General features: G+C 43.0%; 1 protein-coding gene across 4 annotated transcripts in view; it reads right to left on the bottom strand.

The window, feature by feature from the left end:
- Palld (palladin, cytoskeletal associated protein) overlaps nt 1-16,664 on the bottom strand; it is a 384,981-nt gene that overhangs the window by 194,053 nt on the left and 174,264 nt on the right. For all 4 annotated transcript variants that reach the window (XM_040742243.1, XM_040742241.1, XM_013117199.3 and 1 more), the window contains 3 exons: nt 8,925-8,991; nt 7,539-7,644; nt 5,073-5,147 (listed from right to left, as the gene is read on the bottom strand). In XM_040742243.1, coding sequence (XP_040598177.1) covers nt 5,073-5,147; nt 7,539-7,644; nt 8,925-8,991 — 248 coding nt within the window. The remainder of the gene's footprint in view (nt 1-5,072; nt 5,148-7,538; nt 7,645-8,924; nt 8,992-16,664) is intronic.

Genomic DNA, 16,664 nt, shown 5'->3' with positions numbered 1-16,664 from the left:
GACAAGCGTTTGTTTTGGCAGGTCCCACCCGTTCATGCACTATCCACCACCTCTGCCTGACCAGTTTCCTGTGTCCAGTTCATGAAGCTTTGGCATTTTCTCATTTCAAGACTCTGTATCAAATAATGAAAGTTGCGGCATGTCTTCCTTATTGACCTCTGTTTCCGCCTCCCTTGAAACTGCCTTGTTACCCTTACCCCACTCCAAATGCAGACTAATAAATTTTTATGATGCCTAAGATAAATTAACTTTATGGATGCAAAAGAAGTGAAGTTTTTGTGCTTGTTATTAAATGCCGGAACATTAAAAATTCCCTTATATATATCCTCTCTCTCTACCCCTCCCGCTCCAAGATTAACTAGTCATAGGGGCTATTTATACGTTCAGACTATTTGAGAATTTGACTGGACTGTTAGACACCTTATAATATGTGTAGGTCTTTTACAATAATTAAGTCATGATAAAACAAAAGGTACCTACAAACAAGCTCATGCACAGAATTCACTAGGAAGTGTGTGGACTTTGAGCAAGTTTGTTTTGTTTTGTTTGAAGGGGCTGAGGAGTAACAGCTAGTCGCAAATCTTATAGCAAATGGAGAAAAAAAATGCCTCAGCAAATGTCCTACAGGATATGTGTTAAAGCACTGGCTGTGGCTGTTGTAAAAGCCTACCATGTTTGCTAATGAATTGTAAGGAAGATAGCTTGCTTGGGAAGTTAATGAGACTATCTTTTATATATATATATATATATATATATATATATATATATTTCAGGGTTATCAACTGCTGGCATTGGAGATGCAGCTTAGATGGTAGAGAGCTTACTCACTATGCATGAAATCTCAAGTTTGATCTTTCGCTCCAAAGAAAACCTAGGCATAGTTGCTTATGATTTTAATCTTAACAACTCAGACAGAAGCGATACTGGACAATCAGAAGTTTAAAGTCATCCTTAGTTATATTTTGAGTTTGAGGCTAGCCTGGGCTACATGTGACTAGGGGTAAAAAACCCATTAATGGCTGAATTCCTTTCTCCATTTGTAATTTTAAGTGTAGAAAATAGACGGCTTTAAGTGTCTTTTCAGTTTTTGCTGTGTTTGCTCACTGTGTGTGGGACTGGGGTATGTAAGGGCCAGAGACAGCTTGCAGGAGTTGGTTTTCTCCTTCTACCATGTGGTCCCAGGGAATGAACTCAGGCTTGGTGAAAGCGCCTTTATCAGATGATACATCTTGCTGGCTTTTAAGTAAATGTTTTGTAGTTTATGATTGCAGCCAGAGATGAGTTAATTTAGGGTTTCAAAGCACAGTGTGCGGTCCAGCTTCTATGGGCCAATCTACGAAATGGTTCCAGCAAGCCATTTCTGGTACATAACAAATGACACCCAAATATTTTTCATGCTTGGGCTTTTAGGCATCAAAGGAGATTAGATTTATTCCTAAAATTATGTGGCTTTTTTTTCTTTTGTCATGTTCGAAAGTAAGAGTGTACCAAATGAGTGGATGCTTAGAGACAAAGGCAGGAATCTGATTGCTCCTGAAGTTTGGTTACAGCTTGCCCTCTTCTGTAGTAACACACACACACACACACACTCACACAGAGAGAGAGAGAGAAAGAGAGATACACTCATCATTGATGTTTAAGCCCAAGTAAACCCTTAAGACAACCTTCAGCAACATAAGCAGAAGCCCTCACAATGATGAGAACCAGCCTTCAGAGGCTTGCTTAGCTGCCTGGAGGATCACTCAGTGTAGCATCTGGGATGTTTTAGGATCCATATAAAGACCTCTCATCACAGATCATGCTCACTTGGCATTGCGATTCCTTGGAAGGGTCTAAGGGAAGAAAAGCCCTCTGGAGTAACCTGTGAACATCCCTGTTGCCACAGTCTCACAGTCCTTACCAGCTCTGCTGTGGGAGCGAACCCTACTATTCTGCAGGATTCCCAAGCAGGGATGTTGGGAGCCTTTAGAGGAACATGAAGAAAAAGATAGAGACATCCAACCCCACCTGCCATGTGCTGTCACCACCATGCACAAGAGGAATGCCAGAGAAAGGGCTCGGGGTGACGAGTCCAAGGGTGGTCTGAGTTAAATGACACAGCATCGTTGTCTAAACCTGCAGCACTAAACCTGACTTAAGAGGTTGCTGCAGGCCAGAGGGCATCTGCCTAATGGGAAAGGGGAAAGCACATGCAGGGAAGGAGGAGCCCTACAGGAAGAAGGCATGGTACCCCACACACCACGGCAGAGGGCACAGACATACACGTTACTTCCGCACGCCATCTGCCTTTGACTCCTTAAAAATCAACGGACGTTAGGCACTCTTTTCCAGCCACGTTGTTAGTCAATAGCACACTTGGTGATTTGCTTTATGTGGTGGTGGTGAAATAATAACTACTAACAGTGTCTGTGTCCTGGCAGTTGGACTCCAATAGAAGAATCTGAGGTGTCAGTTCTAGATTTTGAGGATCTTCTTGGTGTCCAGGAACAGTCAAGAGCATTTACAGATGCCAGGCATTGGACAGAGGAACCTTTTGACCTTGTTGTGGTGGGGACAACAAAATGGTACCTCCGTGTTTCCTCCTCCCGTACCTGCAACACGGGGTTTGATCTGTTTAAATGAAGAGCCATGTGAATGCTGGGCAGAGTTTGGAATCGCAGAATTGAGAAACCTGGCTCAGGAAGAGTGTGAGTAGGAGGTTAGCCTGGTGAACAGTCTTCCAGAGATGCCCTTGAGCTGGCTCTGAAAAACTTACACTTCCTATTGCCTGAGAGTGTCCTCCCATCTAAGTGGTCCCTGCTCAGAGCATCGGAGGAAAATGTCACCAGCTGTTAGAGACTCAGGTTTGTTAGGCTCTTAAAAGACTTCTTTTGCTTTTACTGTTGCTAGGTGTTTTGGAGGGAGTTTCAACAATTAGCGTGTTTTTTCTATGCATCCTGGAAATGGTGAGTGTTTAGGAGCGCGGATTCCCTACATGAAAGTAATAAAGAGACTTTTGCCGTGACCACACAGACATTCCTTCTCTGGCTCTTTTCTTTCTTGAGTCAGGTTCACAGTCCACAGTCAAGGCTGGCCTTGAACTCACAGAAGTCCTTTTACTACAGCCATCAGAGTGCAGGGATGATACGGGGTGGGGGGCGGGAAGCGCAGCACTCAGGCTTCCTCACAGAGATTTTAAAGATTTGTTTACTCACTTATCTTTAGCTTACTTACAATACATTTTTTTGTGTTTAGTGTGGAGTCCAATTAAAAAAAATTAATCCCACTGAAGAATTCATTGTGTCCCCAAATGATTTCTGTGTTCCTATAGTTATTGAAATATCTCTGTAGGTGCTGTTCTAACGTCTCAGCAATTTGATGAGACTTGTGTTTTTATCTAAAAGTGTTTTGGATGGGTATGTGTGTGTGTGTGTGTGTGTGTGTGTGTGTGTGTGTGTGTGTTTACAATACATGGGGTAATCTTAGGCATAAGACCTCTCCTAGTTAGTTAGATTCTGCTATCAACTTGGCGGCACAGCCTAGAATTACCCCAGTGAGTTTCAGATGAGGGATCACTTCCATCAGACTGTCCTGCATGCCAGCCAGTGTGACCTTTTCTTGATTACCAATTGATGCAGGAGATGTCCCAGCCCACTGTGGGTGGTACTATGCCCTCGCAAGGGGTTTTGAACTGTATAAGAAAGCTAACTGAGCAGAAGCTAGGGAGTTAGCCATAAGCAGAAACAATCCCTTGACTTCTGTTTGAGTTCTTGCTCGCACATCCCTCAGGGACAGGTCAGGACCTGGAAGGGAAAGCCAAGTAATCCCTTTCCTCCCCAAGTTACTTTTGGCCATGGTGGTTATCACAGCAACAGAAAGCACACTAAGCCAAGACACAAGCACACGTGAAATTCATTAATGTTTCCTAAATACCTCATACATGCATCCCAAGGAAGTTTTAGACTGTGCTTTTAGTATACCTGTGTGTTGACTGAGACTTGGCACATGAGACCAACTGTAAGATTTTTCCACTCAAGGCTTTGGTCCATGTTCAAACTTTCAGCTTTTAAAGCATTTCAAATTAGGGCTGCTCAACCTTTATTATAACTCTCAGACCCTTAGGAAGACTTGACATCCTATAGGACAAATTTACTTCTCACCTAACACTGCCCTGTTCATTTCTTCAGTAGGACTCCCTGGCTATTTGTAGCCACACACACACACACACACACACACACACACACACACACACACACACACACCTTATAACTCTTAGAACCAGGTTACTAAATTCTATAATGAATAGAAACAAAACAAGAAATTTGTTGGGAGTTCAGCTAAATTTGCATTAAATATATCTGGGGACAAAGGACTTCATTAGTCTTTTGGCATGAAAAGGGCTCATCTTTCCTCGTATTTGGTCTTTTAAAATACCTTTCAATTAAGTCTTAGACTTTCCCCCAAAAACAAAAGGGAAGAAAGAAAATCCGCATGAGCTGGTGGCTGACTCCTGCAGCCATCCAACAACACAAGACTCATTCAGCTTGGCAATGTAAATTACCAACTTAAGCCGAATGAAAAATTAGGTTTCTTGTTTCTTTGTTTGCCTGCTTGCTTATTTGTATTTTTTTTCCCGTAAAAGTTCCTAGATCTTTCAAGAGATTTCATTGGGAGTAAAAAAAGAAAATTGATTAATTCTTGGGATTCACTGTGCAGACCAGTCTTGTCCTCACACTTTTAAAAACCCTTCCACGTCTGCCTCCAACTGCTGGGACTATAGTCATATGCCCAGCTATAAGAAAAGAAAAAAATTTAAACACTGAATTATATCTTATTATTTATACCTCTCTTGGCTTTCCCACTAGACAGATACCTGGCTTTACCTGCTCACAGTCCTCTTTCTCAAACCTTGCATAAGAAAATAGTCACACAGTCATTACTCAACCAATACCTTCCTATCCCCTAAGGTAACCATGATGATCTGCCTATTAATATCTTCATTTCAAACCTTAAAGGCTGCTCCATAAAGTCACATGTGAATGAAATTTAAGGACTAAAGCAAACATGGAGAATGAGACTTCCAGATGTCAGACCTTAGTAAAAACAGGAAGAAGACAGCCCATGGTGGCTCCATCAGGTCGGCAGAGATACGAAGTCGGACTGTGAACCTGAAAGAGTAGAGACACATGGATCGGATTCTCAATGTATAAATCTCTGAAAAGATGGACTAAAGAAACCTTTCATTACGGGGGCTGCTCCACTTGAATGAATGGCGTGTGTGGAGGTATCGCCATACGCCAGCTGCTATTCTACTCGTACAGCAGACATTCTCTCCTCATTTCACATCTGTTCCTCTTCTCTGTTCAAAAGGATATTGGAGGTAAGAGTTCCCCGGGTCCTGGGGGAACCTGAGGGCTTTTAAATGCTATTACCAAATGGATTTCTGTGTGTGGGACTTCCACAGGGGTCTGGTTAGACGTTCTCACGGACTCTATATTTTATTTTAAAATACAGTCTGGATTCATTGAATCAAAAGGATAAGCTATTGGCAATGAAGGGCAAAGTAAATTATGGAAACCCTGTCGACCTTATTTTTAATGTGAACTCTTTCAATAAAGGAGGACAGGAAATATAGGGGAAAGAAATGAAACTCATTTGCTGCTGCATAAAAAGCTCAAGGTAATGAAAAGTTTGCTGAATAGCATTCATCTCAGGGGAAGTAAAAGGTTTCATAATTATGAATGGAAAATAAAAAGCAGTGAATGAAAATGTGTGTGTTAAATTGCTTATTTTCAAGTAGTCTGGACTTATCCACTTATAAATGGATAGCAGTCTGATACCACGTGTCTGAATATACCACGGGACATCACAGTGCCGTGGAGATACTTCGGCAGTGACAGACCTTATTCATTGTCCCTGGAAGACTTTTTACTGGCTTGTCATTTGGGAGGTCTGTGTCTCACTTTTCACTCTTTGGCATCCAAAGAATATATGGATATATTTATAGTATTGTTCCATGTCAGACATCATTGTAAATGTCATATGGAGACCAACTCAGAGACTCTTCATAACACTGCCTAGAGACTGCTGGCACTACAATGTTCACTCTGTAGATGAAGGAATTAGGCCCAGAGAGGTTGTGCTATTTGCTGTGCAGACATGAGGACCTAAGTCCGAATCCCTACCATCCATGTAAAAAGCCATAAAAGGCTGTGTGTCCGAAATGGAGGAATGGAGACAAGTACACTGATTTATTGAGCGGCCAGTGTAGCTGAAACTGTGAGCATCCAGGCCAGGGAGAAACCCAGGCACTCTGGCTTCCAGTTGATAAACTTTCCATCTCATTGCCTGCCAGGAGGAAACAATGAGCATCTCCATGTCACGTATTAAACCAGGAAGCACTACCCAGTGTTCCTGCAGAAATAAAACCAATACACTCTTGTGTCTACTCGTCAACATACATCTTTCTATTCTGTGTTTCACAGTGAATTTGGCCATGTTGAGAAGTATCTCAGGTTCTCCCCAGACAAGTCTGTAAATTATGAAGGAGTGTAGCTGATGACTTCTTCTTTCTGCTACGAAATGTTTAGCACAACGCTTAGCATCCAAGTAAACTCATGTCAATATTTAAAAGTCATGCACTTGAATCAAAACTACCCATGGATTTGACGAGATATAATTTTTAACCAATGTCACTCTGGTTCAGTGGTTTAAAGGAACCATCTATTGTATCTGTCATTTCTGGGTCACTTATCCCTGTTGATTCTTGTCAAGTTTATGATCACAAATGTCTTTTCTCTACATAGTCTACATGTTTCTCTACATGTTCTTTCATGTTCTACATGTTACAAAGTATGTGTGGCATGCAATAGTTAATTATGGACAATATTATGGGTAATAAAAGCTGATGGAAGGCATGAGGATACATATGAGACAAATCTCTTCACTAGGAATGAATTCACCTACTAAGAGTGTTAGGGAAGCCTTCTATCACATTGCTTTCTTAAATACATTTTTTTACTTAAAAAGCAATAGCGTTTGTAAAGTAAACTTACCACAGTTTACTTCCTGGTAATTGTTCTTTCTTTGATAAAGCAGTCTTGCACTGACGTTAAGCCAATATTTTAAAACAGTATAGTGAAGTCAAAGATTGGACTTGTCTTTTTCTAAACCATACTGTTTGGCCTTCAGAGACTGGAAAAGTTCCTGATGGTGTGTGCACTTTACTGGTCTCTCTGAATAAGCTAGTGACATGGGCTAGCTGGATGAAAGGACAGAGAGGGAACACACTGGAGGAATGTTAAACAGAGCTAAGGCAGACTTCATCATCCTCTCAGAGCTGTGTGAATGTAACTGTTGGCTGACTGTGTGCTTCTGGTTACAGATTATTCCTACTGGACTAAAATGAGACCATTAACCTTAGGTTTTTCTTCCTTTGATTGTATTTTTTACTCGGGAAATATCGCAAGGGGATGTGTCCGTTAGATTCAAAGTCCTCTTCTTAAAACAGAGCAGCCTGCTCTGGAAATCAGCTCCTTGCAGGTTCAAGGCACAATTACCTGTTGCACAGGCACAGACAAGGGCTGAATCACAGCTGTGGTCACTCCTGTCTTGGGAGATGAGGATCCTATTGTCAAGGAAACAGAAGTTGTTTTCTTTTGAGCTCTGCGAAATAGAGAAGTAAGTGTTAGATTATTTATTTATTTTTTAATCAGCAATTAAAAAAAAATAATCCTACAGAAGACCCGGGTTTCTTTTTGTAGACTCAGTCTTCTATTAAAATTTGTTTCAGAAGTTGGAACTCATTAAAACAGCTAAGAGAGCTGTGTGGTCAGTGCATGGACAGAATGGACTTTAATAAACACACAGATGAAAGAAAAGTAGCCAGAGGCAACTCACACTGATAAAAATGTCTAAGGTATTATCCTTAAAAAAATCTCAAGAGAAAATAAAAACTGGGAGAGCTCCAGTCTTTATCAGTAGGCAAACATTTGACATCTTTATGGTTAGGGTCCTATATTTAACTTAGTTTTAATGTTTATTTTAGGGCTAGCAGCTGTCCTTTGCACTGGCCTCTAATTTCATTGAGAGTAGCTTGGAATTTCTGTCTTTGTTCTCAGGGTTTTAATGAGGAGGAAGGGAAAGATCCAGAAGAGTCAAATTCCAGGCTCAAGGTGGCCCAGAGGGTGTGAAGTCTTAACTTGAGCTCTAACTTCAATCAGGACAGGTAAAGTGGACAACGGCACAGACTCCTTTCACATCTGACATTATCTGATGCTGAGTGGACATGACTTTTCAAATTACATATGACTGTCTTGTTATTGTAATACTCTTACAACACAGCATTTGCACTAATGAGTAGGAATCGATTGAGGCAAATTAGCACATATACATATATGTATTACTGTTATGCATTTACTAGCAAATGAAAACATTTGTTAGCACATCTCAGCAATAATGGAGCTTTCTCCCAAATTCAGGCAGACTTGAAGGTGCTTTTGCAAAATGAAGGAGACAGTAACATTTTATTAGTAACCCATATCTCTGTGAGGATAAGCAAATTCTCACCTTTTTAGATACAAGGTCTAACTAGTTAGAAGATTTTTATATAAGAGAAAACCCTTTTCTGGTCCAACTAGACATTTTTGATCCTCATTCCCACCTCAGCAGTAGCCTAACTGGTTTTGTTCTTGGTGTGACTGGCCTTGTCATTTACTTACAATCGTGTCCCTGGCTGTCTCTGAAGCTAACACAGTTTTGGCATACTCATGATGAAATACAGATTTCCACCGTGTAAACTTACTCGAAGTCAAAAATTGTGTTCCAGCGCAAACACTCCATCTCTGATGGACATAACTCGGCCTTTCCCAGCCCAGCACACCTGGCTTCAAAACCCAACAGCTGTTACCCTTCCTTGTCACATCAGGGGACTCAAAGACACTCACTGTGGCATAGCTCCAGCTTTTGATGTGAAAGGTAAGCTCTCACTGTCAGAGTCCGTTGAACTGGCTCCTGGGAAGACATTAAAAATCAAGACACACTTAGGACGTAGGCGGTATCAGCATCTAGAAGAATTCCAAAGAGTGATGGTCTTCATTTGTAAATAGTAATATGCAACGTCTTATTTGTGCTACAAATACCCATGGAAGTCAAGGAGGATTCATTGTCAAATCCCTCTCTATTGTTTCTTCAGAAGATAATCTTTTCAAAGTACTATTAGCAGCTTGCTTTGGACCACGGTGCTTGCAGTGTTGGGTTTACTACTAGCTTCCGTTTTTAATCACTTAGGCCATCTCAAGCCATCCTTTCACGTGGCTAGAAAGCTATGAGACAAATGTGAGTGTCTTTGTGGAAAACTGCCCGTGGGTTTCAACTTTGGCCCTGGGACATCACACGGTGTGGACTGCGGATATCTTCAGCACCTCACTCATCAATCAGACGGAGTTTCCCGGCTCTTCACGCGTGTGATGGCGGCTTCACTACCAAATCAATAGGCTCTTTCACCTTTGGATCACACCCTCCCAAACTCATTTTGTTCCCGAATTAAGGGCCACCTGTTGTGATTTTAGCTTAGGTGAAACCGTACTTGATTTTTAAAAGCAGTTTGTTTTGTGAGCGTGTGAGTGTTATGGTGTGTGCAGTTGAGTGTGTGTGCATTCATACTCATGACCACGTGCAGAAGTGGAGGCCAAGGAGGGATGGCGACTCCTCTCCTGCTGCTGTCTGCCTGATTGACTTGAAGCAGGGTTTCTCCCTGGCCTGGATGCTCACAGTTTCAGCTACGCTGGCTGCTCAACAAATCAGTGTACTTGTCTCCATTCCTCGGAAACTAGGGTTTCGGACACTCACAGCCTTTTATGGCTTTTTACATGGGTGGTAGGGATTCAGACTTAGGTCCTCATGTCTGCACAGCAAGCATTCTTCACTGAGCCATCTCCCCAGTCCTTGCGCTCAAAGTATCTAAACGTTTACTTTTATCGTGGTGTGTGTGTGTGTGTGTGTCTGCACATTCGAGTGCATGCATGTGCACTGCGCCTGTGCCTGTGCCTGTGGAGGTCAGAGGACAACATATCAAAGTTAGTTCTGTCTTGGCATCTTATTGGATCCTTGAACCCACACCTGAGTGCAAGGGCCTCTGCCGGTATACGAAACCATCTCACCACCCTCGAGTTTCAGTGTGGACCGATTTGGTATCAAGAGATTTTAAGTAGCAGATTTGAATTTCTGATGTTTCCTTTATAATAAAAATTTCATTGGGGGTATTCAAATTATCTTATAGTCCATGCTTATATGACCAAAATAGATTTCATGCATGTATATTGTCAAATAACTAGTGAACATGTATTTCAAAATATAATGAAATTTACATTATTTTAAACAGTAACAGTTTAAATTATTTAAACATTTTAAAGATATAATGAAAATATATTTTAAAAATCATCATGAAGCTCAGAATTATGGAAATTATGTGAGGTCAGTGGGTGACCTCCTCGTCACTATTTGGTATATACTTGGCATATGTTTTCAGTTTGGTATATGGACACACATAATTTGTGTACACAGGCAGAAATTGACCCATTCTCAGTAAACCTCACCCACAGGACTTTTGCTCATCAGCCACATAGAACATCTAGGTACACTCAATCCGCTTGGATGACTGTTTGAATTCCCTCCCATGCCTCTACAGCAAGTCTCTCAGGTCTTTTGTTGACCTTGAAAACAGTCCTGCTGAGGTAACTCTGTTGGAATGTTCTGTCCTTTTCTGCTTTTTCACCTGGTCCAGGCACTGCCACAAAGGCCTGTCTTTCCCTTTCTTTCCCTCCCAAACCCAGCCTTCTCTTAGATCAGATTGATTTTTCCTAGCACACACCTTTCCTGCTAAGGCACAAGAAGCTGCCGGAGTCTACATGAGCACTCCTCATATGTGACATGCCACTGGCTTGGTGTTCTTTGCCAGAAGTTCCGGTGTTTGCAAGTCACGAGATCCTGACCCACAGAACTCTTTGGCGAACACTGCTTAGGCAGCCGGGATGTGTTTCCAAAGAAATTCAGCATATACACAAACCCTTGTAGAGCCCCGTTCTTGTGAGCACACAGACAGAGGGGTGAGAACCGAATACCTTATATGGCAAATTCGGGAAAAGACAAAGCAGGAGAGCCGTGTGGGCAGTGAGGAATGGAGTGGGCTTGCCGTTCCAAGGAGGGAGCAAGGAAGGCTCCAAAGGATGAGGGGGAGGGAGAGGGCGGCCTGCCTGGCCCGGTTTCAGTTCCCTTGTTTGTGTCTGCGTTTCTGTCACTCACTTTTCCTAGGAGGCACACTCGCTCTTCGGGCGTTTTTTGCTGTCGTCTCTGGATTCTCAGTGCTTGTGTTTACACCACGCAAAACACCTGTCCTTCCTGCTGGCAAATTACCAGTCCTCTGGGAACTGAGGTCAGGTGAAGACAGGAGGCGCCAAATTGTGAATATTTAATATTTATTCAACACTCAGCTGGGCTCGTAGCATCATTGGGTTATTACATCCCATTAGAACCTCACCAACAAGTTAGGCTACATCCAGTTCACAGGCAGGAAAACGGAAGAACCAGGCTGGTAATAAGTTCCCAGAGGTGGTGGTGGGCTTCACTCTTGTTTTGAATGCCCTGTACTCATTCTCTGACCTACTAGGCTGTGCATATCTGGATTCCTCAGAGTGCTTATTTCCACGCTCGCTCGCCGGGAGCTGGCCTTTAGCCTCTGGCAGAAGGACTGCATGCATGCGGTTAAAGCAGCAGTTGAGCCCAGTTAGATACATAGGGCAGGGTTCGAGACTAGAGCTGAAGGGCCTGGAGTTTGTTGGCAGGACACCGAGGGTGGTGATGGGAACGGGATTGCTGGATTAGCGGGGTGGGGGGGGGGGGGATGGGGAGGTGAGGTGTTACATAGGGAAAAAAAAAGGCAAAGCACACGGCAGCCACAGAAGCAAGCTTCTGAGGAGGAGGAAGCTCTCACTGGGATGTGGAGGTGGGCGGGGCTAAGCAGGGGGAAGCCCCAGGAATGGCTGTTATCAGCATGGGCTGGGCTATTCTTAATTGGAATCATAAAACCTACTGCGAGGGGAGCAAAGTCCTTCAGATAAGGTCCCCAGGCAGGCGCAGAGTCATCAGAAGTATGAGAGAGAAGCAGCTATTCTCACCTGACTCCAAACATTCCTACCATGCAAAAAAATATGATAAGTCTCTTCTGATTTCTATTTTAAAAGTCACTCTTGTTTAAGAAAATTAGTGTTTAGAGGAACAAATGTAGCACACGTGTAGGTCAGAGGACTACTCTATAGACAGTTCTCTCCATCCAATCAGTTATGTAGGTTCTGGAAATTTCCAGCTCTTTGTGGTAAGTACCTTTACTTGATGAGCCATTTTGCTGGTCCCACTAAAAAGTAATTCTTTTAGTGGGTGTGGTGGCTTACACCTCAATTTCTAGCACTTGGGAAACTGAGGCAGGAGGATAGGCTTGAATTTAAGGTTAATCTGGACTACTTAAGGAGTTGAGTCCCACCCAGAATAGCTTCAACTAGCCTGACCCTATCTGAACAAGAAGGAGTAGGAATAGGAGGAGGAGGAGGAGGAGAAGGAGGAGGAGGAGGAGGAAGAAGAGGAGGAGGAGGGGGAGGAGGAGGAGGAGGAGGAAGAAGAAGAAACAACAAAAGACTTATTCTAAGAGGAGCCAGGCATTATAACATAGGACTGGAAAGTTGAATCCTACCTAGCACCGGAGGATTTTTGAGAGTTCATGACCACCCTGGACTACAACAGGAAATCTTGCCTTAAACAAAGCAAAGACGGACAGACAGACTTTCTTGGGCTGTGCTATAGCACGTATGCAGAGCACCCGACTAGCACATGGAAGACCCTGGGTTTGATGGTCTAAGAAAGATAATCAACGGTAAAACTATTAGTGTCTCTGGAGTGCTTTCTGCACCGGTCCAGGCCTTGTGGACTGCCAACGTCACCTTGTGCCACGGGTGCCAAAGCCGCTGTGACAGGCTGTACCAGACCAAAGCCTCACTGTGTCAGTCACTTCCTTTCCCTCACCTGAGGATAACCTCCGCCCCTCCCCTCAAGTCTGCCCTTGTGTGTTAGCGGCTGATGCGAAAAGAGGGATGTTTATGACATGGATAGACGCTTGGGAGGCAATAACATCAACTAAAAAGAAGCAAGCCAGGTGTAAAAGGCTATTTAAAGTAAAGGACACACACACAGGAAAAAATAAGTAATGGCAACATAACTAAAAGTGACTATTGGGTTGGTGCTATAGCGGGTACTCAGTATGCTGAAAACCCTGGCTTCAGTTCCCAGCAACACATGTGTACACACAGAGAGAATACAGGGCAGTCAGTCTAGGCATGACTTTATTTTATTTGTGTGTGTGTGTGTGCATGCACGCATGCTTTGGATTTTTTTCAAAGAAAAATCCTATTTTTATGATCTTCAGAACGTCCAGCGTCGCACACCAGGCAACACTCCACGATCAACTCCCTCTGTCCTGACAATGATCTAACTTGGAAGCACACAGCCACTATGAAAGGCAGAGCAATCCATTGGCTTTTCATAAAGGGTCAGGAAAAAATGATTTTAAAATATATAATATGAAGAACAATCTAAGGTATTTTCAGCTTTTTCCTGTTCTCTTCATGAATTTTCGAATCTAGCAGAGGGATGTGTTTGCAAATCCATGGGATGTTAGACCCTGGTGCATCACAGTGGTCTGGCATTTGGGGTTTGACCTCCTAGGGGGCAGAAGGAACATTTGTCCATGCAACATCATGGCTTACTTCCAAATCTCACTAGCCTGGCTTCTTAGCATGGAACGAATACAAACCAATGTCAAGCAGTACCTGCCTCCTTGTATCTCTCTCTTCTACATTCCTGCCCAACCTCCCCGTCTTCAATGCTGACTTCCTGTCCTCTCCTCCAGATCCACATTCTTCATGCCCACAAGGTCTAGTTCAACCCAGCTTCCTTCATCCCACACTTCAGAGCCACCACCCTGCCTTCTTCAGAGTCCTTAAAGTTATACCAATCCCTATAATTCATTTTACAACGGTAGGAGAAGGGAGTGGTTAAAGTTGGGATGAATTTATTTCACATGTTTATTTTTCCTATTTACACATTCTTAAGTTATTCCTTTACTCTCTAGCACAGGAGGGGCACCTCTTTTCCTTGTCCTGTACCATGTGAGCCACCTTCTCCTCCCACTTAAAGAATTCATATCTTACTCTCCCTCTCTTCTGCTTGATCTAGGTTTTTCCCTTAGTATGTCTTTTCATCAGCATATAAACATATTCTAGTAACTCCTGCCAGAAAATTGACTGCCAACAAGCCATGAATACCCTCTTCCAGAGACTGCCAATATTTCTGCTGGTGACTTGGTAAAGCTTCCCAAACGACTGTCTAATATCTACTACCGATTTCATAGTTGGCAAACTTTTTTCAACTCCTTTCAACTCTTGACACCCTGCCCCCACCCCTAATTCCCTCTTGCTGCAATCACCAACAATGCCCAGCTCACTAAAGTCAGTGTTTGCTCTCGGACCTCATCTGATTTCTCAGCAGAAAAGTCTGCTGGCAAGTCCCTCCTTCCTGAAGCTCCTCCCTTTTCCTAATGGGATGGTTAGTTCTAACTGTCAACTGGATGCAATGTATTTTCTGGAAGACAGTGGGAAGTTGCTTTGATCAGGTTGGTCTCTAAGCATGTCTATGGGGGGATTGTCTTAATTACGCTAATTGATTTGGCAACAACCAGCTCTCTGTGGATGGTACTATTCCCTAGGCAAGGGCTCTTCAACTGCTAAGTGTAAGGAGCAAATTAAGCAATATGAAGCTCACAAGCATTCATTTTTGTTTGCTCGTGACTATGGATGTCATGTGCCTAGATGCTTCAAGTTCCAGACGCCTTGCCTTTCCGGAATTCTGAGCTAAAACAAACCCTTTCACCTCTAAGCAGCATTTGTCCCCATCACCTGACTGATGATGTACAGGTACCTTGGATTTCCTTTGGTTCCTTCTGGTCTTCCCCACCCCAGGACCTTTGCATGTGTTCCCTCTGCCTGGAACTTCCCCTGGCGTTCTTGCTCTTCTCTCTTGGTTTCAGGTCAAAAGTCAACTCTTCAGGTCTTGGATTTTAAAGAGGTTTCTTGGGTCCTTCTTTCTTCTTCCTTCTTCCTCCTCCTCTTCTTCCTCCTCTTCCTTCTTCCTCCTCCTTCTTTCATCTTCCTTCTTCCTCCTCATCCTTCCTTTTTCTTCTTTTGGAGTGTGAGCTTCAGAATGGCTATGTGTTCACTAATGTGAGCTGCAGGTTGGGACCAGTGTCGATTGCATGATGGTTATTAAACATACATGTGAGGATAGCCAAGCAAAGGTCACCGTGCCCTGAAAAATGCTGGGAAAGCAGAGCAGGGCAAGGGTCACAGCCGCCCCAGGGATAGTGAGAATTTCCTTTTCTTTTTCTTTTTCTGGAGCAGCAAGGAAGAGGCAGATTGCCTGGGTTTGAATGCTTACAGGTGAGCATGCAAGCACGCACACACACACACACACACACACACACACACACACACACACACATTATTTAACCCCTTAAATTTGCTTCCTCAGCTATCCATCCATAATTTTATTTATTATTATGTTATTACTATTGATATTACTATTGCATGTGCGCATGCACATCCACGACAGCACATATACCATAGCACGTGTGTGTGGAGGTCAGGAGAGAACTCTTGGGAGTCTCTTCTCTTCTGCCATGTGGATCCCAAAATCAGGTTGTCAGGCTTGGCAGCAAGTGACTTCAGTCGTTCTGCTGTCCGATGGGCCCAATCAATGGGATTTAGAATATTTCCAAATAGTAGGTTTTGAAACATTCAGAAAAGGTTTTTGTTGATATTTGAAACCCTGCTACAACTTCTTTGCTTCTGATAGACATCTAGTGGTTCCTTGCTGATGTAGAATTAGCAATGCATTTGAGCAAGGCTTGAATCTAATCAATGCTGGAATTAGTGAGTGCAAACATTTTTTATTGGGACTCTCTGTGAGACTAAGAATGTACCCGCCCTTGACTCCATTTCATGTCATTGCTCTCAGGGATAAATATGCACTTAAAATTTTCACTTGAAACTTTAATTTTCATCCATATTTAACAAGATCAATGATAGGCAGTTTCTGTAGTAATTTATGTTATTCCTAGGCAGATGAATCTTACTGGCTCCTTATCTAGCTTTGCCCATCTCCTTTTTTTTTTTTTTTTTTTGGTTTTTACGAGACAGGGTTTCTCTGTATTGTTTTGGAGGCTGTCGGTCCAGCCCAGTCTCGAACTCACAGAGATCCGCCTGCCTCTGCCTCCTGAGTGCTGGGATTAAAGGCGTGCGCCACCACCGCCCGGCTTGCCCATCTCCTTTATCCTCCTTTCAATCTATCTAAGGTCCCATACCCTTTAAACTCACAAAAACTGATGACGGGCACCTAAGAAAATTTAGTGAGTATCATGAGAAAACCGTACATAGGAAAAAAATCAATTTATTTCTACCAAGCCTCCAAGCAAATGAGGCATTGCATTTTAAGGTGTTTTGAATGAACAGAGCTCATAATCTGCAGACAGGTTTCCTTTGGCCCCCCCTCACTAGGTTCGAAAATGCCACAAAAAGTTCCCTATA

This window comes from Mesocricetus auratus, unplaced genomic scaffold, assembly GCF_017639785.1.
Source record: "Mesocricetus auratus isolate SY011 unplaced genomic scaffold, BCM_Maur_2.0 Super-Scaffold_6731, whole genome shotgun sequence".
Lineage (NCBI taxonomy): Eukaryota > Metazoa > Chordata > Mammalia > Rodentia > Cricetidae > Mesocricetus > Mesocricetus auratus.
The sequence above is the reverse complement of the archived record's forward strand: the minus strand, read 5'-3'. Positions and strand labels throughout refer to the sequence as shown.